Raw genomic sequence first — 22949 nt, 5'->3', positions numbered from 1 at the left:
GGCGTGCCACAGAGTCCACATGCATGGGGCGTGTGCATAAGCACAACGACACTGTGCCACCACCCTCATCCCAGCAAACGCCCCGAAAAAAAAACATGGGATGGGAATCCAATAGCAATGTGTGTGGGTCATTGTGGTTCAGGTGTGTTTTATACTGGTGAAGGCCAATGCTAGGCCCCACTCCCTCTCTAATCACCTCCTCTAATCTTAGTGGATGTGTTAGCTGAACAAAGGGTATGCCCAACAGTCCGGACCATTCCGGGGGTGGGGGGGGGGGGGGTGGCGTGGGGGTGGCGTGGGGGTGGATGAATGTCAGCCTTCTGGGTCCCTTCAAGCAAACAGTGGGGAACCTGAAATGTATGTAGTTATGTGTGTGCTGTGTGTGTGTGTGTGTGTGTGTGTGTGTGTGTGTGTGTGTGTGTGTGTGTGTGTGTGTGAAAGAGAGAGAGAGAGAGAGAGAGAGAGAGAGAGAGAGAGAGAGAGAGAGAGAGACAGAGAGACAGAGAGAGAAAGAGGGTTATTGTGTGAGCATGTGTGCATTTGTCTGTGCTCTGAGTGTGTGTGCTTGCAGTCATCACTCCAGATGGGTGTGGATATGCTTTGGGTCGATGCACCCGTGTGAATAATCATAATTATTTAAAGCAGGGCTCTGTAACTGAAGAGGTGAAAGTGTCATTATGCAAAGGGTGGCTTCCCAGATGCCCACTAAGCCTTTCTGTGTTGAACAGGAGACTCCATATGTGTGCAGAACAGTGCATCTGAACAATGCACAGAGCAAAAATCTTCCTTGTACATAAGAAAAAAATATTTTACAAAACAGATGGCTTTTTGCATTCCAATAAACAACTGTGCATGAAAATAGAAAGGCGCATGAAAACTGTATGAAAATAGAAAGGAGTTATACTTGACATTCAGAACTTTCTGTTAAATCAGTATTCTCCGAAGTATATCTGTGAACATTACATCAAGAGGAGGAGAACTCATAACTGAAGATGTACAAAACTGGGAACTACCAGACTGTGATTTTTCTGGGAACTACCAGACTGTGTGATCCTTCATTCATCTTCATTCTGTGAACATGCACATTCTGTCCTTAGCCTTTGAGGAATACCGGCACTCATGTCTGACCTGTGTCAGGTGTGGCTCATGACTATGCTCACTACTATCTTTGGTAGCATGTGTCTCAGATGCCTCGGTTTGGTGAACTATGACCTCACTCAGTTGTCCTGTGGCAGGGGGGTAGGATGTGACATGGAGTATGTGGTGTCTCTGCTGTGGTGAAGCCCTCTTTACTATACAGCTAAGTGCTAATTCTGTAGTAGGCCCACTGGCAGTTAACACCTTACCACTCTTGCAGTGCTGTACATTCCTCTCGCTTTCTAGTATTGAACACCTTGTCTGTGGTGTTGGAGTGGGACTTCTAGTGCCTTTTTTCTGGTGTTTTCCTCTGTGTTGCACATCTTACAGGAACAAAAACACATGAGAATTGTTGGACTGCTTTACTGATCAAAGTAATTGAGAAAAACCATAAATCACTAATGGGTCACTGCTGAAATAAATCATTTTAACAAAAATAATAAGACATAAAGAATGATCACAATCTGAAAACATATGGCATACGTTATATTCAGATGTCTGGGCTACAGCTGATTGGTTGAAAGCTTTGGGAAAATGCAAATATGTAAGGGTCAAAGGTCAGGGGTTAAGCTATCATTGCAATAAATTTTAGGCAGCACATGCTGTGCTTCTCATTACAGACCTTCCATATGGGATACAAGTATCTAGAGAAGTGAGAAGCAGAACAGCAATATTCTTCTTATCCAGCTAGCTCCTTATGAAAATATTATATATCCCTACTGTAAAGAGATTAATTCATGGAGTCAAACAATGGAGCACAGATAAGCTACTTAACTAGGTCTTTCAAAGGCCATTGTCTGCGCCTTTAATACCGAATAGCTTTCAAAGAGGATGTTGCGTAACTGAAATAAATAAATAAAAGTGTTAAAGCATGTTAAAGTGCTACTATGATGCATTTATATTTCTAATTAAGCTGGACCACACTGGATCACCAGAATGGTCAAGCTGTTTGTTTCACCTACTCTCCTGAACAGATCTAAAGGTCTTGCTGGCTGCCATGGAGACTTCAGTGAAGAGCTGATCACCACCGCCATCAGCTGTCCTGCTAGACTGGGTGTAGTTGTTTACTGTGCAGATATTTAACTCATTGGTTCTAACTGAGTACTTCTCCAAAATATTTGTCAGTCATTTCTTTACTATTATAAGCTACCCTTGTAAGTTGTCTAGTAAATTAAAGTTAAAAGCAAAAGCAATTTTATTAATTTTGTGCTATTAGTTTTCCATCTGGTATTAACTAGAGGAAGATGTGTTCCCCTTCTGTGCCCAGGTTGCTCTCAAGATTTTTATTTCATGCTCTCAAAGACATAGGATTTCTGTAAAGCTGCTTTGTGACAATATATTTTGTAAAAAGTGCTACACAAGTACGTTTGAATTTGAATTGTTTTAAGTAAATGTACAATAAAAAGTAGAAATCTCATTATATTTTTAGTCACTTTAGCTGATTTATAGACATCTCTGTTGGATGCATATGCAATAGAAATCTAGTTAAAACTGCTCAGGATTTAAATATCCCATAATTAAAACATTAAAGTGTGTGAATCTTAAGGATGTAATCTTTATTTTATTTTGAATATGAGGTTGACATGTCGAGGGTGGCACTTTGCGAGTTTAGAGTGATGTCTACCTCTGGCTTCAGGGGCTGCGTACTCACTGTTTTTCCTTCAACTGACTGACACATCCACCACCTGTTGTCTCACAAAGGTAGAGTCTGATAACACCGGTCAGCTGCCTATGTTGTGTTGCAAAGATAATGCACTATTTATAGTGTGTGCTCTGTACAGCTTGCAGGGCCTGTGTGAGGCTGTCTACTCCAGTGAAGGCATGTGAGACACCATTACAGGTTAAGCTCTGTGCTCAAATACATCACCCTCCCTGCTGACTTGCCTGCAGCCATCTCACCCTGCACTTATCTTTACTTCACATTAAGGAAAGGTGGCTTTCATTTCATCTAGCAGACTTTTTCAGACTTAGGAATGTCGTTTTTGCTTATAAAAGAAGGCGATAGCTGAGCTGGGCATAGCACAGAATTCATGTAACTTCCCTACAGAGTGACTATGCTATGGAACTAGGCAGTTCAGAGAACTTAAATGTTCCGGTTTATAGAAGTTAAATAAAACGAATTCTAAATGCATCTTAGATCTTTGGTTATAGATTATGTCATCAATTATCATGTTGAAGGGGATGTTTTAGGTTTGGCCACCCAGATGTTGCCTTGACTCAGAGGCCCAGCACTGATCAGCAGAACAAGGACTACTTCAGATAGATAGATAGATAGATAGATAGATAGATAGATAGATAGATAGATAGATAGATAGATAGATAGATAGATAGATAGATAGATAGATAGATAGATAGATAGATAGATAGATAGATAGATAGATAGATAGATAGATGGATGCATTAAAAACAATTGAAATTTTGTGCCATCCTTCAAATACCTAGTCAGCTGCTTGCATCACAGGTTGTAGCCCTACCTAAGATCTGTGATTGCCTAACTAGGCTCATAACCTAGCCTATCATCTGCCTACTGTGTATGTTTACAATCACAGTTAATTTATATTTCAAATGTTTTAACTGCAGATGAAAACCACATATATACATAGTACTTTCTTCAAATAGAAATACCACAGCACTTGACTGTGATGTGTTTTGGAGAGAGGTGGCTTATGGTCCTTCTGCCATAAGTCTCCTGCCGAGTCTCTCTGCCGAGTCTCTCTACTGAGTCTCTCTGCCCATGTTCCTATCAGTGGTTTTCTTCTGTGTTGCTGCCACTTGGCATCATTAGCTATCATGGGCACTTAATGTTTTTTGAAGTGCATTATTTCATTATATTTGCCTCAAGTGGACCGGAAGGCTTCATGGTTCAGTGCCCAGTTTTCCTGCACTTATTGCCATGGTGGCAGGCTGTGAGTGTCTCGGCCTCTGTAGGGTATTCCCACTTTGATAAACATAATTCATTTTGCTCAGTCAGGGAAAGCACAATGTGTTGATAATGCAAGGGCTTGAGGACCATGTCAGTCAAAGTAGGAGGCCCTGCTAAGGAAATAGCTTGGCTCAGTTCTCAGTGGTCCCAAAGGCACCATGGATATTTTCTTAATAACATTTGTGTGTTTTTGGTACTAAATGCAAAAAAAGATATAGTCTTAGTAGAGTACACATTTATCTAAGGGCTGTCTTAAATTATTGTATTTAATGGTTGTAAAGTATTTAATGGTTGTAAAAACTCTTCAGGATGCACCTGTAGACAGCAGGTAAATCAAAGGTACATATGACACCTACATTAAGTGTCCTTATTCTATTTACTGGTATAATATTGCTTTTAAAATACAACCCTGTACATTTCTCTCCATACTTGTGATCAAAGCCTGAGTGCTTTAATATTCACATCATTCGTGGTGATGGAACTGAGGGTGGCCCTGTGAGCCAGCCATCATGTTGGTTAAGCATGTGCAGAGCTCAGTGATCTGCATGAACTGCACCTAACAGCAGCCATGCTGCACGACCGAGCAGCCAGCTAAGAGCCATCTGCAGCCCGCTGCATCCGGGAAGTTTTATGATGTTCCATACCTAATGCAGTTCATGTGCATGAGTGATAGCAAGTCCAACAGTAGGAGAGACTGTTTATGTAGTCTGTAGTGTGGTCCAAGCTAATAATGTAACCCTGCTTATCAAAATAGCAGAAGAGCCGTAAAGCTATTCATAATGGCTATTTGAGCACAAATAATGTGAATTAATGAGTTTGTGCATGTTTGTGTAATTTAATGTGCATAATGGTATTTTTCATATACACTATGAAATATTAGTTGAAGCTGTCGATGAATAACCAGTCAGTGTTGTAGAGTTTGTGATCACAATAATCACAAGTAGCTAAACGAGTGGACAAGTGGTCTAAGCTGAAGATTCTCAGCTTCCAAACAAGGCACTACAGCCAACAGAAGCCGTATCTAGTGCTGGTAACCCACGTGATAGGGGGAAGTGCATCACTACTGATCTGTAGTCTCAGTGGGGATAGAGAACATGGTTAGGTAGAGGGAAAAGTTCTTGAGTTGGAGTTCTGCTTCTTTGGCAGTTTCTTGGAACATGAAGGCACAGTGAGCTACTGCCATGACGATGAGGACCATGCCAGGGTGTGTCTCCCACCGGTTAATCACACATAATTACCCAGCGCTGCTCACCCGAGGGGAATGCACCAGCCGTGCACCGGGGGGGTCAGCATCTTGCCAAGCTGGATAGTGCAGAAGCAGATATAGCACCAGGGTCTGAGTTTCCTGGATGTCAAATTCATGCTGAGCTAAGACAGTTTCACAGATCCACTCATAAGAGCTGAGCTAGGGGAACAGGCCGATGCTATATTACCTTCAAAAGGGATCTTATCCTCAAAGCAAATTACTCAGCCAGAGTTTAATCAAACAAATTGGCAGCTGCATGGCACATCTTACAGGAGAGACACCTGCTGCAAAACACCCTTCCAGTCATCAATGCCTGACTGTGTGTCTTTTATTGATGTATCTAGCTCTAGAATTGGTCTCACCTTATGTTGAGTTGGGTGGGTTATTCACCTGGACAAAAACAAGAATGGAAGTGCAGTTCAGTGACTCATTTGGTTTTGAAACTGTATGAAAAAGATTTATTAGTTAAAATCTTTCTATGTTTTTTCTAGACATTTTTGAAAATAGTTTGAAGAAAGGTACTCTTACTAGATAAATACAAACACCTAGAGTAATTACATATTCACATCTTAATAATAGATTAGTAAATAATAAATTCTAACAGAATTAACACATTCTTGTATCATTAAAAACTCTTGGACATTTGTGCCATCATGTAGTACAACACAGGATTTTCATGTTCCCCTCATACAGAAAATTTGATTTGATCCCACTACTACATATATTAGCACATATTATATACAGTAAAATAGGTGTAAATCAATCACATTAGAAAAAAGTGACCTTGATGCAACAAGAAAGTCCCTTTTATCTCACGTGGCTACTTGGATACTAAAAACCCTAATTGGTAAACTACAGGCAATGGTATTTCTGTCTTTGTAGATAAATATTTTTACCAAAACATTCTGATTTTAATTTATTCAGCTCTGATTTGTTTCATTTGATCCAGAAACATACTTTCTTCAAAGCTGTTTATTTCATACAAGATAATTTAGCTCAGGTGACTATAGAGTGAAGTGTGTGTGTGTGTGTGTGTGTGTGTGTGTGTGTGTGTGTGTGTGTGTGTGTGTGTGTGTGTGTGTGTGTGTGTGTGTGTGTGAAAGAGAGACAGAGAGGCTCTGAGGAAATAACTCCGGCTAAATAATTTCTCACTTGTTCAGGGTCCCTTGGCTTCGTCATTCACCCCTCTTGGCCTTTTCAACAAACCTAATTTGTCTGTTTTGTGCTCCATGCTCAGCTAACCACCCCCACATGACCAGTGTTGAAGCAGTCCTGGTTCTGGCCCTTCCTGAGTGTGTCACTCAAATCAGTCTGCCCATTGCATGCTACTGTGCTGCAATAGTACTTATACACTATACTGGAAAATACCTATACTGGCAAAGAGAGCTGTCACTCTTATAAATACAATATATTCTAATATATTCTAAATGATCTGATTCACTGTATTCTCCTTTCATTTTCTTCATTCTGGCTTTAGCAGTGCTTCACTATAATGCTGTATGCTTCATAGTTCCCTTCAAATCATGTGCAACATTGAGAGTGAAAGCTGTATCAAATCAAGCAGTTAACTGCCCAATTAGGTAAATGGGGTGGGCTCAGGTGGAATGATATCAGAGCAATCGGTATTATTTTTTCCAATTGAAATGGATGAACTAGCCCTCATGAACCAGAGGAGTAAAGGCCTGCCTCAGATGTCTAATATCATCAACTCTGGGGATCCAAGGCCAGGGGATGAAAAGGAGGGGAGGGGAGTCATCTCACATATTGAAATGCCACGCTGGTGACCAGGCCATGATTTATTCCCGGTAAGGGCCTTGGCTTTGCTGGAAAAAAAGGACACTCCTTGTTGTTAAATGGAAGAGCTTTGGACTGGCTCTATTCCTTGCTCTTAAAACATCACTGTATAATGTCCTATCATTGCCAGGCCTTAGCGTTTATGTTTTCATTTTTCATTTTTTTGAGGCCCTTAATTTTTTGTATTTTCAAGGGGATTCATACAGTGTTCACATGAGCCTTACACACATTCACATCTGTTTGAAATATAAATCCTTTTTCACCACGTTTAGAGCTTAAGCATTAGGAATAATCCTGTATAAGAGATCAGTATTGACCATGCCTGCTCGGCAATGGGAGGTTCTAGACTGCTAGGCCAGCCTTTGTCAAAGGGAAATAAACACATCGATCGTGTGGAAGCTCTGGCCGATCTGAACCCAGTGGGTCAGCTGGATCAGAATGAGCTTATCGGCTGCTGTTGCCTACAGGCCAAGTTCTTCAAAACAAACCTGACCTCCATGACATTGTAACTTTAACTGAGAAATACAGCAAATACACATTATGACTGAAACAATTCAACCCTGGATTATGTTTATCTGAAAAAGAACGTTAGTATTAAAAACTGTACCAAAACATTTAGGGAAAGCCCAAAAACTGCATCTGCATGTGCATATTTAGTATGTTATGTTATTGACCTACTAGCACAGTTAGGTTTTCCTCAATATTATGCAATGTATGGTGCTACGTTCATTCCGAAGTGGGCATAATCTTGTGTGTGTGATGTCAGTGTCCTGAGGAGCCTGGTTCCTGTTGCCTGTGAACTCTCCATGGGTTTATTGAGCAGCCCAGCTTCTGTGCCATCAGCGATCACAGACTGGCTTGCTTGAGGCAGCGTTTGTGACACAGGGTCCTCCCCATTGAGCACACTGTTTTTCATGAACTCTAAGAAGCTGTCAAAGATAGGCAGAGAGTCAACATGAGGAGAAGTCAAAGGCACTGATAAGAGAACAAACAAGAAACATTATCCAGAGATGTTATCACAGAGAATCATCCACTCGAAATACACTCTCCAGGCTGCCTCAGACTCAGCTGGTGTTCAGGACCTTCTCGGTTACAGCTGTAAGACACAGAGGACCAGGCTCCAGCACCAGACAACACAAGCCTGACAGCTGCTCAGTTATATACAGTTTCAGTTAATATATGTGTTTAAACACAGGCTTTCATATGTAAATATAAACAGAATTTACTAACCATGATAAATGTTTTCATTTATTTTTGCTAATTTTTACACCAAATTGTAGTCATGTGATTGTAGCCTTTTCCTAATGCTGTTGTTATGGCGTTATAGCTCTTCATTACTCCACAGTAGTACCATTTGCCTAAACATGGCACATCTTTGCTAAAAGCCGTTTGCACATCTAATACTTACGCTGAGCACCTCACAGTTCTCAAAGAAGTACCAGAGTTCATTTCTGCACTGCAGCCACTTAACTGAGTGGTACTGCTCTTAGTGCCAGGACAGAAAGTGACTACCGATGAAAACATGGCCCGTCACAAACTCTTGGACCCATATCCATGAAGAAAAGATAGTACAGCTGGGATCTGATCTTGACTACATTTAGTTTGTGCACACTAGAGAGAAAGCAAGACTTAGCTAGTTAGAATAAAATGCTTTTAAAAGGTTTCCAGAAACACATGATAAATATAATGTTGCTTTGTGTGTGTGTGTATGTGTGTCTGCATGAGAGAGCTTTGGAGTGTAATTGAAGCCTGCTAGGTGTACTTTATATCCTGGTGTAAGTGAGAGGAAACTTTGACCCTGGTATACTTCTCAAACAATGGTGACCTCTGGGTGTCTCTCCAAGGGCATCCAGAGCATCTCAGTAACTGAAGAGTCAGCAAGAACCCTACGAATAATTTACCATTTACAGCAGAATTAAGTAGCACCATGCTAGAAACTGATATGTGAAGGAAACAGAGCTGAACAACCATGTGGAGCTTTAGCTTGTGTGTATTTGTTTGTCCTCAGGTGACATTTATGTTGGTATGTGTATACAGTAGTACTAATGGCATCCACGTGGCTGGGTCATAAATCCTTGTGAATATGTCCACTTCCATGTATTTTATAACCATAAATCATAACCGTTGAGAAAACAATTGTAGTTACATTTTAGAACAAAGCCACATGTTTCACTGTAGTCAGTTAACTGAATGAAAGGCTTACGTATTATTTTAAAAATAAAAAAGCCAAAGCATGCCCAGCTGCCATTTAAAGTAAATCAAAGCAGATTGGTGAAGTAACCATCTGCACTAGTTGACAGGTGAACATTCAAGACATTACTCTTGAGCAGTAGTCTTTACAGTAGTCTTTACTGCCTGCGTTGGCAGCACTGATCAGTGGGACAGAAAATAAAGGATACTGGATCCTAATTACTTTTGTCAGGGACATCGAGAGACGCGGCTGAAGAGAGCAGCATGGGGGGAGGGTCCAGCCACTGCCTGGCCCCTATGATAAATGTGTCTCTGGGGAACAGCTGGACAGAAAGCAGCTGGCAGCTCTGGACACCTGATAATAGCCCTGCTTTCTGGGGGCCTATTTAGTTTGTAAATTTTTCATTTACCTAACTTTGTAAAAGTTATAATAAATCATATGAGGACAGCATGGAGGATAAGTCTTAATAATGAAAATGTATTCAGTATTTAATATTAAAATAGATAAGAATTTTGTTGTTTTCTTTCGGTGTCAAACTCTATTTAGGAATGAGGGTAATTCTACATTTTGGCTTTGCACTTTTCTCCATCAATATTTTCATGTGTGTTGCTTTTGGCATGAATGGCATGACAGAATTATTTTCATATAGATTAGAGAATGATGTTATCCAGTATATAGCAGTTTGATTACCCTCTTTAATGCATGGTGGTTTTGATAGCAATGCAGTTCTTACTTGGGTAGCACATTCCTTGCTGTACCGATAACCTATGACCACATGACCAGAGCCCACAGATACCCAATAGGGCACCTGCTCCCACTTTCTATGGAGGGGAGAACTTTAATTAAGCTTATTTCACCATATTGTATGTTACACAGTGTTTCACTTTGCCTCTGGCTTGTGTGTGTGTGTGTGTGTGTGTGTGTGTGTGTGTGTGTGTGTGTGTGTGTGTGTGTGTGTGTGTGGACTCAGCTTTTGAGTTTTTTTATCTTAAAAACTCCTACTGGTATTTAAAATCCTATTTGATAGAATGTCTACCATTAAACATGTTGAAGATTTAGGAGGTTTTTAAACCTTTCCCCTTTTACACCTATAGAATTGGACTATGAGGTCCTCTCATGTAGGGCAGCTGGTTAGGAATGGCGCATCCTATCACTCATCCATAGTAAGGAGTTTTGGAGACCAACTGGCTCTGGTCCCTGGGGGAGAAGTATGGCTTATTTCCTCCCCTTTCAAGAATGCTGGCATGTCGGCCAACCCGTTTATATGAAACGGGGTATTCCATGCTCTCCTGTTCAGCTATCCTATGACTTAGTAGCATGTCAAAAAGATGCAGTAACTGCCATGATGTATCCCTAAGCAAGCAAAAAGCAGACTAGTAGTCCTTTTAAGATACTCATATAGCAGGTGGAAGTCGGTCATGACTAATACTGACTGGATAATTGAAAAGAAAAAAGAACCCAAACCTAAAGATTATCAGGCAATGCTTAGTTTTATATTGTTTGATTTCATGGTTCTTGTAGGTAGCTTTCATTCATAAGTGTGTATAATTACTGAGAGGAAATTGGAACAGCATGCATAGTTATCGTTTGATTACCAAAGCAACAGCATTCCATGATAGAGGATGTGGTTGCTGTGCCTGCTTAATCACAGTCTGCCCTCTCTTTACACACACACACACACACACACACACACACACACACACACAGCAAGCCACATGTTCACATACAGATACCCACGCACACATGGTTGCCTATTGAACATAGCTTTTTTTGACCCCCTCTGCGAGTGTCAAAGTTGGATATGACATTTAAAACCAGCTCCTCATCCCCACCTGCTGTTTAACAATGCTAGCACCGCTGATAGCACTTAGAGCCTTGCCTGAAATGCCTATTGTCACAGTTCCCCTAGTCGCTCTGTCTGCAGCATGTGCTTTCTGTCCAGTGCTGAGAGACTGGTACGTTTTTCAGTTTGTGTTTAAAATCGAGCACCCTTTATAAGACATTGTTAACTACCAAAACTTGCCCCAAAAGTGACCATTAGCTGAAACCTGGGAGGTCCTCATGAACGGTGTGTGTGGATGATCTCCAGGTGCTGAACCTCTTCTTGGCCCTGCTGCTCAGCTCGTTCAGTGCGGACAACCTCTCAGCGCCGGATGAGGACGGTGAGATGAACAACCTGCAGATCGCCATTGCCCGCCTGCAGAGGGCTATGGGCTGGCTGCGCCGCGCTCTCTGTGACTTTTTCAATGGCAACTTCAAGCGGCGCCGGCAGAAGGCCAAGGAGGCCCGGGCCATGCTCAAGCTGAAGCGCCTCAGCCAGCAGGCGCAGCGGGCCGAGGGGAACGGCGCGGAGGGTACCATTGGCCGCACCTCTGACAAGGGGACCGCTGCTGTCACTGCTGACGACAGCTATATGACCAACCCTAACCTGACCATCAGTGTTCCCATAGCACCCGGCGAGTCAGACGTGGAGTTCCCTGAAGAGGATGATGACGACGAGGCCAGTGATAGCTCCGACGAGGAGGAGGAAGCAGAGACCAAGCCGGTGAGTAAGAGGACCCAAGGCAGAAAGTGTATGAGGTCATATTGTTTTCAGAGTTGCTCCTAAAGGTGGGCACTTGCAGATATTTCTTACATGCTGTAATGTAAGCAGTCTGCTGTTTAAAAATCACCTGGGAGTTCATTGTGGATTAGGTTAACAGGCTGACATATATGTTGGTGTATATTCAGAGGCTGGCCAGTCTGCAAATGGAAAAATGCTCATTGTTCTTACCGTAAGCACTCAGACTGCATGTCCTCCTCTGTCTAGACTTCAATATATGAGATTTATCTAAGCATCTGAACTTGTATTTAATGAGACACTCCAAGTGCTTGGAATGAATAAGTGTTTTAACCCCAACATTTTGGTAAACATTCCGCCCTTGTGCTCTCTGTGCTGGATGAATGCCAAGTCTTAAACGGGATAATTCATTAGTCACCTCTTCACTGTCTGGCCTGTGCATGCCAAGTGCACTTAATACACTGGAATCCACCACAGTGCACAGGTGAGAGCTGTTACATGCACTGCAGAGAACTAGCATGTGCTCTTTTGATGAAAGTCAAGTCTACTTATCGTAGGTGCTGTAAGTTTGATTGCTATTATAAAATTTGTTATTATATATATAGCTGGCACAGCTGATGAAGGACCTATCAGAAAAATAAATAAAAATATATATATATATATATATATATATATATATATATATATATATATATATAAAGAACCAGAGCATGCAATTTCTGCTCAAATGATCACTCTTTTATTATTTTATTCAACAGCTTGGACTGCTAACATAGAACAAGAAGAAAGGGGAAATGAAACTAATGGGGGAAATGGGGGGACATAAAAAGACAAAAGACACACATTTCTACAATGTTTAACCAAAAAAGGAATGTGACTAATATATATATATATATATATATATATATATATATATAAGCATCCTGGCATATCCAGTGCTGTTCATTTTCATTTTCTCATTTTCTCTCATTTTGAACTAGCCCTCCAGATACTCTTTAAATAAACCTTAGATTATGGGTTTATCCTATTCAAACATCACAATTCAATGTTTCTTCCTGTTCCTGAGTCATTATCAGATCCAGTGGGAGCAAATAAACCATACAGACCTCACCTGATGTCCACTTGCCTAACATGTTATTGACTGATGGGCTCTCAGCAGGTCAGGTTTCCCTGATTGGACGCTGCTGCATTTTGGCCACCTGCTCTATGGACAATAAGCAGCTCATGAAACAGGATAGGGCCTCTTTGTTGCTTCTGTTAGTTCTTTTGATGATCTCTACAAGGCAAAAGCCAAGTGTGTGTTCCCTATGTAACATGTCCACACACAAGGTCAAAAACTAACCTGTGATTGGAATATAGAAAAATTGTACCCATCTAAATATGGAGACCTCAGTCTTTGCTGCATATTATGTTATCATTTATAACGTAGAAGTAGACCTGTTTTCGTTTTATCAGTGCATCCCAGGCTTGTGCTGTGTAATGAGAGTTAGGCAGTAAAGTTAATGCTCTGGGTGCAAAGCAAAGTGGCTCTGTGCTTGACTGCATTCGAACACCAAGTGCCCTCTGATACTGAACTAGACAGCTGCAGGTTCTAACAACCTTCCCCTCTCACTAAGGACTGCCTTCATGATTTTCAGGTGCACAACACCATGTTATTCAGGATGAATACATGCAACATGAATGTCTCACCATCTCACTTCCTCTTCCCTCCTGGCCACACCTACTAATGCATTTTTAATACACCCAGAAAAAAGTGTGAAAAAACAAATCTTATGTCTGTTATCTGAATCATACCAACACCTACATAACAATATATATGGAGATTCAAAGTGCAGTACAGCAAATGTAATGCCTGACTCACCAATCAAGTTAAAGCTGCCTTACTAGATCAGTATATGATCAGTATATAAGGGATAACAGCAGTCTTCTTAAGCATTCCCAGAAAGCTGAGAGCCTTCCCTACTAATCCGTTAAAGGCAACAGTATGGTACCAGTGAGATGTGTGCTTGAATCAAGATTGGCCACAGTCACCCTTGTACTGCAATTCGGGCTTAAAGAGATACAGACAATGCCCCCTCAGGGCAAGTCCGTCTAGTCTTCTTCTTTTTCTCTGTCTTCGTCTCTCTCTAACTCTCTACCCCCAGGGTGGTGTGGGGTTCTCTCCTCTGCTGGCCAGAGGACCAAGTACATAGAGGCTAATAAGTGGCTATCAGGCAGGCTGGCACTTTCTCTCCACACGAATTGCAATTCAGAACGCCCACGCAGAAAGGTTATTTTCTCCTCTGGTTTGTTTTGCTTTCTCCAGAGCCATTTTGTTTTAAGTAGACACTGCTTGCAATGCCTCAAAAACAAAAAACAAAAAGGAAAAATGAATGTTAAAAATGTTAAAATTGTACTCAGTAAAATTATTTTATATTTGGTCAGCTCTTATTTTTAAAAATTGACTCTCACCTTGAACAAGATATGAAATTATTCTCATGAAGTTGAGGCGGAAAATGCTTTTAATGATGGAAATGTCAAATACTTCTTTAACTCCATTGTTATGCCAATAGATACAGTATGTGGATAAATTCTAACTTCCACATATGTGAAGGATATGCCTTGCCCCACACAGTGTTTCCTGGATCAATAATGGTGCTGCAAGTTACACATGAGATGCACTCCACTCCGAAAAAGGACATGCTCTCTTCTTAGAGCCATCAGTGGGTCAGGCCCATGCCAGTCCTCACATCAGATGGTCAGTGGTGCCCACATGTGGTGTCAGCGACATGCTGCCATGTGCTCTTAGCTTCCCCTCATTGCAGAACCCCACCTCCCACCCCCGTGACCCCGGTTGTGTAAGCAGACAGACTTTTCCAGAACCACACTCTTTCATAATGGTCACGTTGCTCAGGGAGCAGTGCTGAAGTGTCCACACACAAAGAAGACAAACAGAGATGGCAGAGCTGATTCAGCCCCATCTCTCCCGCACACCCCCTCTCAGCATACACTGCACTCAGCAACTCAGATTTACATGATTGCACACTAACAGAGCTAAGCTCTCTCTCATGCACACATACAAACACATCCACACCCATGCACACATGCACTTTTATAAACTTGGAGGCTTTTCTTAACTGGATGCAAAGGGTCAAATAAGTGAACTGACATGGGCCTTTAATAATAATTGCTGGTGCAAATCTAGGAGGAATATTTAATAATACTGGTCCAAATTGGACTACACGTTGGCTGATTATTTAATACCCACTTTAATTAAATTCTGGCCTGTCACATTATTGTGTTATGGGATGTGATATTTCACCATATTCCCCCCTATTTTGGCAAACTACTGCTGGACAGTGAAGATGGATGTTCCTGAGGCCAAATATAAGCAAAACCCATACATTGTACATTTTAGAAGTATGTTTGTACACATTTAATAGTAAGATGTGTAATAATAACCTTGTTTATGAATAAATTATATATAATGTAAAAGTTAATTGCCCTGTGATGAATTTTTAAAGAAAAATTCTAAAAACAGATTTGAATTCAGTGTAAAATGTACTATAAGGTCCATCTATTTTAGTTTGGGAACTAAAAGAAAAGTTCAAATTTTGTTGCCCAGTGTAATTTCCACATTTTAGAATCCATCCTCTACTTCTAGCTCCAGTGATGTTAGTGAGACAAAACCATATTACCTAAACATTGTTTTTATGTAGGGATTTTGTTCTTTTCCTGTACCTTAGTGTGGAGGAGTTAGACAGGGTTCCTCAGCTGCTTACTGAGGCAGTACAGTGTGGAGAGTGATTCTTCTCCAAGAATCAGGTGATAACATCATTTACAAAATTTATTTCAGGAGCAAGTAGACACAGAATGATAACATAGCCTACATTCAGTTTACATACTAAGTTGTTCTGAGAACCACATTCAAATAAGCAGGCTAAAGAACTGACATTCTGTCACACTAGCCAAGTATTGAGGACTTGGATTTAGGTTTTTCTAAACCAAAGGAATGGTGCATCTATAAAAGTGACTAGCTATAAGCTAACATATAATGCAGGAATCTGTATAAGGTTAAAAGAGAGTAACTCAAAACCCTCCATAAACTGATACGAAACACCTTTGTAAAAACTTGGTATTCAGACAAGGTTACTGTGTTACATTTTAACAGACAATTGCCTGAACAACGCTGACTATCAAGACCTGAGTTTACAGTTTTGAGAATGTTGAATTCCAGAGTGCCCACTGAAATAGTAGGAACCACATGTCCCATAGCGAGACCTCTATATATCTATGATAACTCTGAAACATTACCAAGAAACAGCAGTAACAGCACTGCATTTTCGCTGATCGTACAAAAAGCAGGTCTTGGTCAGGCTGGGAGCCTAATCTAGGCCATCCTCCATAGCTCCCTTCCCAGCTGGAGCCTGTGACCAGGCTCCTCCTGCACGGCACACACCTGTGACTAGACAGCTTTTTCAAGCCATCCGATATTTGTCCTCTCACTTTAATGTTTTTCTACACCTGTTCTGCCTCATTCTGTCTCCCTCTGCCTCTTTTATCTTTTCATTTACCTGTCCTCCACCCCCTCCCTCTCTGTTATCTTTTAGTGCACCTGCCACCCCCGCCCCTACTTGGTCCTCTCAGTTGCTTCTGCTCTCAGTGCAGTCTACGTTTTTCCCTCTCATTCTGTACTTTACAGCAGTGGCTCTTCTGCCTTTCAGGTTCTTTGGGTATTTGGGTATCCCCAAACTGAAGTACATTCCATCTGCCAACTCTGTGAGCTCTCTCTTTCACTTTCTCTCTCCAATCATAATCACCAGGGACATGCATGACAAAATGGAAAGCGTACGTCATACACATAGGCACGTGTCTATAAATGCGTACACACATACACATGCACCTAAGTTTCCTGCTGCAGAGCTAAAATTTGATGATCATGATGATTTCTTATAAGAACAGAAATCTAGTTTAGTACACTTAAAGTACACTTGTGCTTTCCTTGGTCTAGTTCCTACTCAGTTGTATGTAATAGTTCTAATTCTATTTTTGTATCTGAATTATTTGCCCAATTGAGTAGTTTGGATTCTGGCTGTCATCGAATAACCTATATGCACACAGGGTTTCCTCACAAATATACCACACAAGGAAGATGCTGTTAATGTCAATGTTATATCACAACCAAAAAGAGCTCATCTCCTGACTTACATCCAGGTCTCAGGAGAAAGGGGGAAGGGGGAGGATTGAGATGGTAACAGCAACAAGCGTCAGAACTTATCTGCATCTTCTAAGCATGCCCAGTTTGCTTCCAAGCCTCTTGCTAGACCAAACTCCAATTTACTAAAATAAACTGCATATCCATAATGCAAAAGTATCAAAGTGTCAAAAGGTTTTTTTTTCTCTTTCTTTTGTCTTGTTGAACAAAGGATACACTGATGCCTTATGGTGCAGGCTGAGTAACTGAGTTCAAACCTCCCTCAGCAATTTCATGCTTGCACTGTCCCTGAATTGAAGGATGTAGTTAGACATTTTGTACAAGCTTTCATCAGGTTGAAGTCAAAGAAACCTAATTGGAGCTCAGGTTTTCAAAAGGAGACTCAAGAGACCAAAAATCCTATTGCAACCTGTCTCATCCTACTCTCAGGTTTTTGCTCATGTGTCATAAAGAGCACCTGAGACATTGTCCCATGTCCACATTTCATTTCTTACTTCATCTGGTAATTCTTTCCAGAATATAAAGAAACATTCCTAGAAATGTCCATGCATTTCAGATCTGGATGGCCTATTTTAAAATGTGTGTGTGTGTGTGTGTGTGTGTGTGTGTGTGTGTGTGTGTGTGTGTGTGTGTGTGTGTGTGTGTGCATTTTGTTGTTGTTTTGTTGATAAACATTATTTTACTTGGACTATGTGTGATTATCTGTTTAGACTGTGATGATTAGGTTGATTTGATGAGTGTGCTATTTTGAGTAATGAATGTGAGTTTTCCTTACTTGCATCTTGCATCAGTCTGTTGAAATGGTTGAGCCCTATGGCCAGTGACAGGGTTAACAGCATGAGAATTTGTTATTACTATAGTTTAAGATCTAAGATACTTGTATTATGATTTATGAAATATTCAAGGTATGAAAGGTATATTAGCCACAAAACCTGTAGCCCCAAAAATAGGTATTGTGTTAGATTCACCCTGGCAGAACTCTCTGCAAATTAGATCAGAAGTATGTTCCATAAACAGGCATAATACACTGTGGTTATGGACTGTACATTTGCTGACTGCAATTCTTCCTATTTGGATGCTGTATAGAAAGGTTGTTGTTTCAAATAATCTGATTGCATGATCTGATTTGACTGTATTATTGTTTTAGTACTCTGTAGTCTATCAGTTGGCCTGTGATGTTTATTGTTTTGGCATGACTGCCCAGGCCCATCAAGTCCAATACATCTTATATAATGGTACTCCACTATCTCCGGAGTAATTCTATATAATGTTTTCACAGGTCAAGGAAGATTAGACTTAAGCAGATGGATTTCTTGCTGGGTTCTTTAGTTGCTGCTCCGTAGTCTGCTGTCTTCAGCCATCCTTGCCCAGCAGTAATCTGGTTCTCCTTACTACTGTACTGATCAGCCCTCATCCAAGAAACTATACATTGTCTGGAGGTTTGATTTCATTGGGTTACAGTGTTAATGCCACATCACAGGCTCAAGTCCCTCTGGGATGATATATATATAGGGCTTCTGTAGTGGTCAGAGGTGCTGGAATGTGCAACTCTAACATGCTCAACAAGGGGATTCCATGCATGCATGTCCTGCCAAGGAGAATAGGCCACATACTGGAGGGTATGTGTAAAGTCTATATGCTAAGAGGCTGTCATAGGCTTCATATAAGGATGAGCTCAGCATCACTGACATCACGCTGACCTACACAAAGGACTGCCTGAAAGCCGCTATGTATGACTGGCAATGATATCATCATATGCCTGCACTGTATTATTACTACTCTATTGAGTGCACTCTGAAACCGTGTTGTATTACAGTTCAATCGCATTAAGTCATACAGTGGAAGAGTTTTCATTTGTCTCTCAATGTCTGGAGAGGTAGATGGGAAAACTGATCCCCAAAGCCTCCAGTGTGTGTGTATGTAATTGGAGTAAAGGTTGGCTTGCCACAGGCCTCTGTTTATTGTTAGAGGAGCAGGCCTATGGCCTGAGTGGACAGGTGAGTGCATCATGAGATTTTGTAACATCTCTGCTCCTCTCAGCTGGGTTTCCAAGCACCACAGGCTTGCAGGATGGGAAGCCAAGAATGTAGCATTATGATCCCTCATTAAGGATGCAGAGAAAGTCACTCTTTGCCATCTTAGAATGGTGAATAACTGAGAAAGCTGTAACACATGATGAAAGATGTAACACACTTGAAAATCTAAAACTAATTGCACCAGGCAAGTATGTCAGGGTTCAAGTGGGTTTACTGAAAACAAACAATAGGGATATGGAAAGCGCTTAGAAGACTATACTGCGACATAACTTAAACTCTTCTCATCTCATGTTTCTTACATTTGAAGAAATCATAAAACATAATTGCGCATGTCACTCATTTACCCATTAGACTATATTTCCACATGCTATTACATGCTAGTTCCATTGTTAATGTAAGTTTCATTCCCATGAATTAGAAAATATCATTACTTCATATTGTTAATTTTACTTTATTTTGTATTTACAGTGTAGTGCATGGGAACAAAGATAGAGAGAACACTTTGCAGGATATACTGTGACCAAAAGTCTGTGTCATATAGTGTTGCTTCTTAAACTTAAAAGTCACTTCTCAGCTTCCCTAAACACATGTACTCTGCTACTGGCTGATGCCATGGACTAATCACCTCATTATGTTTAAACTTAGAAACACAAGTACTTTTCAAAATTAAAACACAGCACAGGTTTTGATACTTGCTTAATAAAACAATGGATAATGTCATTGTTATATGATAAAAGCATAAAAACCGAAAAAATAAGCAGGTTATATGTATCTTATACCTTGCCCATCCCAATTTCTATTTTGCTCAAAAGATGATTACTTACTTATCTAATTATAGTACAATGGATGATTGAGAACACAAAGGTTTCTTGGCAGAAATCATTTTCATCGTATGCTTAGGATAGCTGATTCCTAGATATTATAGGATTCTGTTTGACGTTCCTTGAAGTTATGCCACTTTTTACAGAATAATTTCTAAAAGATTTTCCAACATAAATAAGGTCACTACAGATAAGAGACATTCTTTTTTTGCTATGTCAAATTTTCGCAAACACTTCCCCCAGACACTAAAGCAATGCAACTGAATGTGTCTTGGGCAGCCAATCAATCCTGCTTGTTGGTGAGCGTGTATTATTTCCACCGTGGCTGGGGCCGAGTGGCTTCAGGCCTATTTTCACCTCCTCTACAGTCCCGCACTGCCGTCATGCCACTGGTGCAGAGCCACGACCCAGCAGCCACATGTCACGAGTGATGCACATCATTTCCACAACTGCCCGGTCTGGTCCTTGCTGTTCTCCCTCTGTCTCTTTCTGTTCTCTTCCCACACCTACGCCATCCTCCATCATCATCTGCAGCTTTGCAATGAGCTTAGCACTGCAGATGGACTAAATTTGCATCAAATTTTTGTCTCTACTGTGTTACACTGTGTAGTAATGTGCAATATTTTTTTCCATTCATTTCAATGTAAGGCTGCATGCCTAACTGCTCATATGAAAAGGATGTAGGCAGCATTGAAACGTTTACTACCTTTCTCAAATTAGGCATGTAAAATACAAGCTCCCTACCTTCCATCTCAAGCCGTGTCCCATGGGCAGTGCGGCACTGGCCAGCCATGTCGTCATGTGGTCAGCTTTTTACTGTGCCAGGGAAGCCAGAGGGCACAACTGTACCCTGAGGGTCTCACAAACAAGGGAGGGCATGGGGTATTAGATTCTGGCAGACACAAGCATCAACAGTCCTACGATGCCACACAGCAGCCTGAAAAGCCTTTGTCTCATGCGATTTGCTCAGGCAGATATGACGATGGGGCAGAATTGATGCTTGATGGGGGCCCAAACAGCTCCCAAAGGTGCAGCGAGACATGTGCTAACCCCTGGCCTAAATAAATATCAGCTATGTGTGCTGTCCCAAGGCTCTGTGTGAAATGACAGCACTGCAAGTACTCAGGAAAAAGAGGCAGATGCTGTGCTTACAAAGTCTGTTCATACATGGTGAATGTAATACCCCATGCTGGCTTCCAACCTGAGAGACCAAGGCAGCCTCGGCAGAATGAGTCCCAGTGGCAGTAATATGTTGGGGCAGTAATATTTAACATAGCAATTACTCCTGTCAGCTGTAAATTAATCTTTTATATTTTTTTCCATAAATGGAATTAAAATTGCAAAACCTGAGGCGGAATAAATAAGAACCTGAGTGAACATGTACCATAATATTCAAGCACTTTGGTGAGCACCAAGTACCTTATCAAAGCAAGTGCTTTTTCAAACCAGTGTATCAATAACAGGTCATGTAGTCGTAGCAGGGGAATAGGACTTATTATTTTGAACACTGACATCAAGGGTTGTTGCATAGCCTACTCTAGTGCTAAAATAATCATATAGTGTCTTACCAAAACTCCCTGTAATGGACACAGTGAAACATTCAACTCTTTGTTCAGGCTACCTGAAACAGAGTAAACCCTGAGCATGTCTGCCATTGTTGCTGTTTTCAGTAGAAGAGCTGTGTAAGAACTGCAATTTCGAAGTGTTATGGACATGATTGGTAGACTGGTCCTCTTGGCTTTCAGAGTGATACCATCAGCCTGTCAGAGGGCAGCACAGTTGACCTGGGGAAGCCTGGAGAGGAGGAAGATGAGTACTCTGAGATGGCAGAGGAGGACCTGGACCCTGACAATTGTTTCCCTGATGGTGAGTGTGTTCGAGACTTCTAGAAAGGCTGGCTGGCAGTGTTTATTGTAAAGAACTTTAAAACATCTGAGAAAAAAGTTCATCATGAAAATGATTGCACTGTTTATGATTTAAATCTTGATGTTAACACCTAGTAAGCTTCAAGGTTCACACTACAGACACATAACAAGAGCCTCAGTTTATGTTTACAGAACATCACAGAGGTGACACTGACCATTGGCCACTGTATGGTTCTTAGTGCCAGGCAGCCTGGTTTATTTCAGCAACTCCTGATCTCCTGGGATTTTCACTCACAAAAGTCTTGAGTTTACACAGACTGGTGTGGGGAAAAAAAAATCCAACGAGCAGCTGGTGTAAATGCCTTGTTGATGAGAGAGGTTGGGGGAGAATGGCCAGAGTAAATCAAGTTGACAGAAAGGCTGCAGTAACTCAAATAACCACTCTTTACAGTCATGATGAGCAGAGGAGCAGCTCACATGTAACACACCTTGAACAAAAGGGCTACAACAGCAGAAGACCACATCAGGTACCACTCCTGTCAGCCACAAGCAGGAATCTGGGGCTACAGTGGTCAAAGGCTCACTGAAAGTGAATAGTTGAAGATTGGAACATAGCTGCCTGGTCTGATGAATCTCAATTTCTGCTGCATGCAGATGGTAAGGTCATAATTTGGCATAAACAGCATGAATCTATGCACCCAACTTGCATAGAAATGTTTTCTTTGCACACACATGGGCCCCCTAATACCAAGTGAACATTGATTGTCACATCCTATTTGAGTATGACCACTGACCATGAGCATCCCTTTAAGGCTACAATTTACCTCTTATAAAGGCTACTTCCACCATATACAGCATGTCATAAAACACAAGTCTTCTGGTAACTTGAACATGTAATGAGTTCAGTGTACTTCAGTGGCCTCCCCAGTCAACAGAACTGAATCCCATAGAGCACCTTTAGGATCTGGTATAATGGAACCCACAAATCTGCAGCAATGACCTGATGTAAACAAGTCAACATGGACTAAAAGAAATGTTTGGAAATGAAAACGAAGAAACGTTTCAGATAACTTGTGGAACCAATGCCACAAAGAACTGAGGTTGTTCTGAGAGTCATTGGGGCTCCTTATTAGTATTAGTATGGTGTTCCTAATGAAGAGATCAGTGAGTATTTATGAAACA

General features: G+C 41.1%; 1 protein-coding gene across 3 annotated transcripts in view; it reads left to right on the top strand.

Annotated features, from left to right (window-relative positions):
• scn5lab (sodium channel, voltage gated, type V-like, alpha b) overlaps positions 1–22949 on the top strand; it is a 96947-nt gene that overhangs the window by 57133 nt on the left and 16865 nt on the right. For all 3 annotated transcript variants that reach the window (XM_035530535.1, XM_035530536.1, XM_035530534.1), the window contains 2 exons: positions 11381–11836; positions 21648–21768. In XM_035530535.1, the coding sequence (XP_035386428.1) occupies positions 11381–11836; positions 21648–21768 (577 nt within the window). The remainder of the gene's footprint in view (positions 1–11380; positions 11837–21647; positions 21769–22949) is intronic.

The sequence above is a fragment of the Electrophorus electricus genome, chromosome 10 (genome assembly GCF_013358815.1).
Source record: "Electrophorus electricus isolate fEleEle1 chromosome 10, fEleEle1.pri, whole genome shotgun sequence".
Lineage (NCBI taxonomy): Eukaryota > Metazoa > Chordata > Actinopteri > Gymnotiformes > Gymnotidae > Electrophorus > Electrophorus electricus.
The sequence above is the reverse complement of the archived record's forward strand: the minus strand, read 5'-3'. Positions and strand labels throughout refer to the sequence as shown.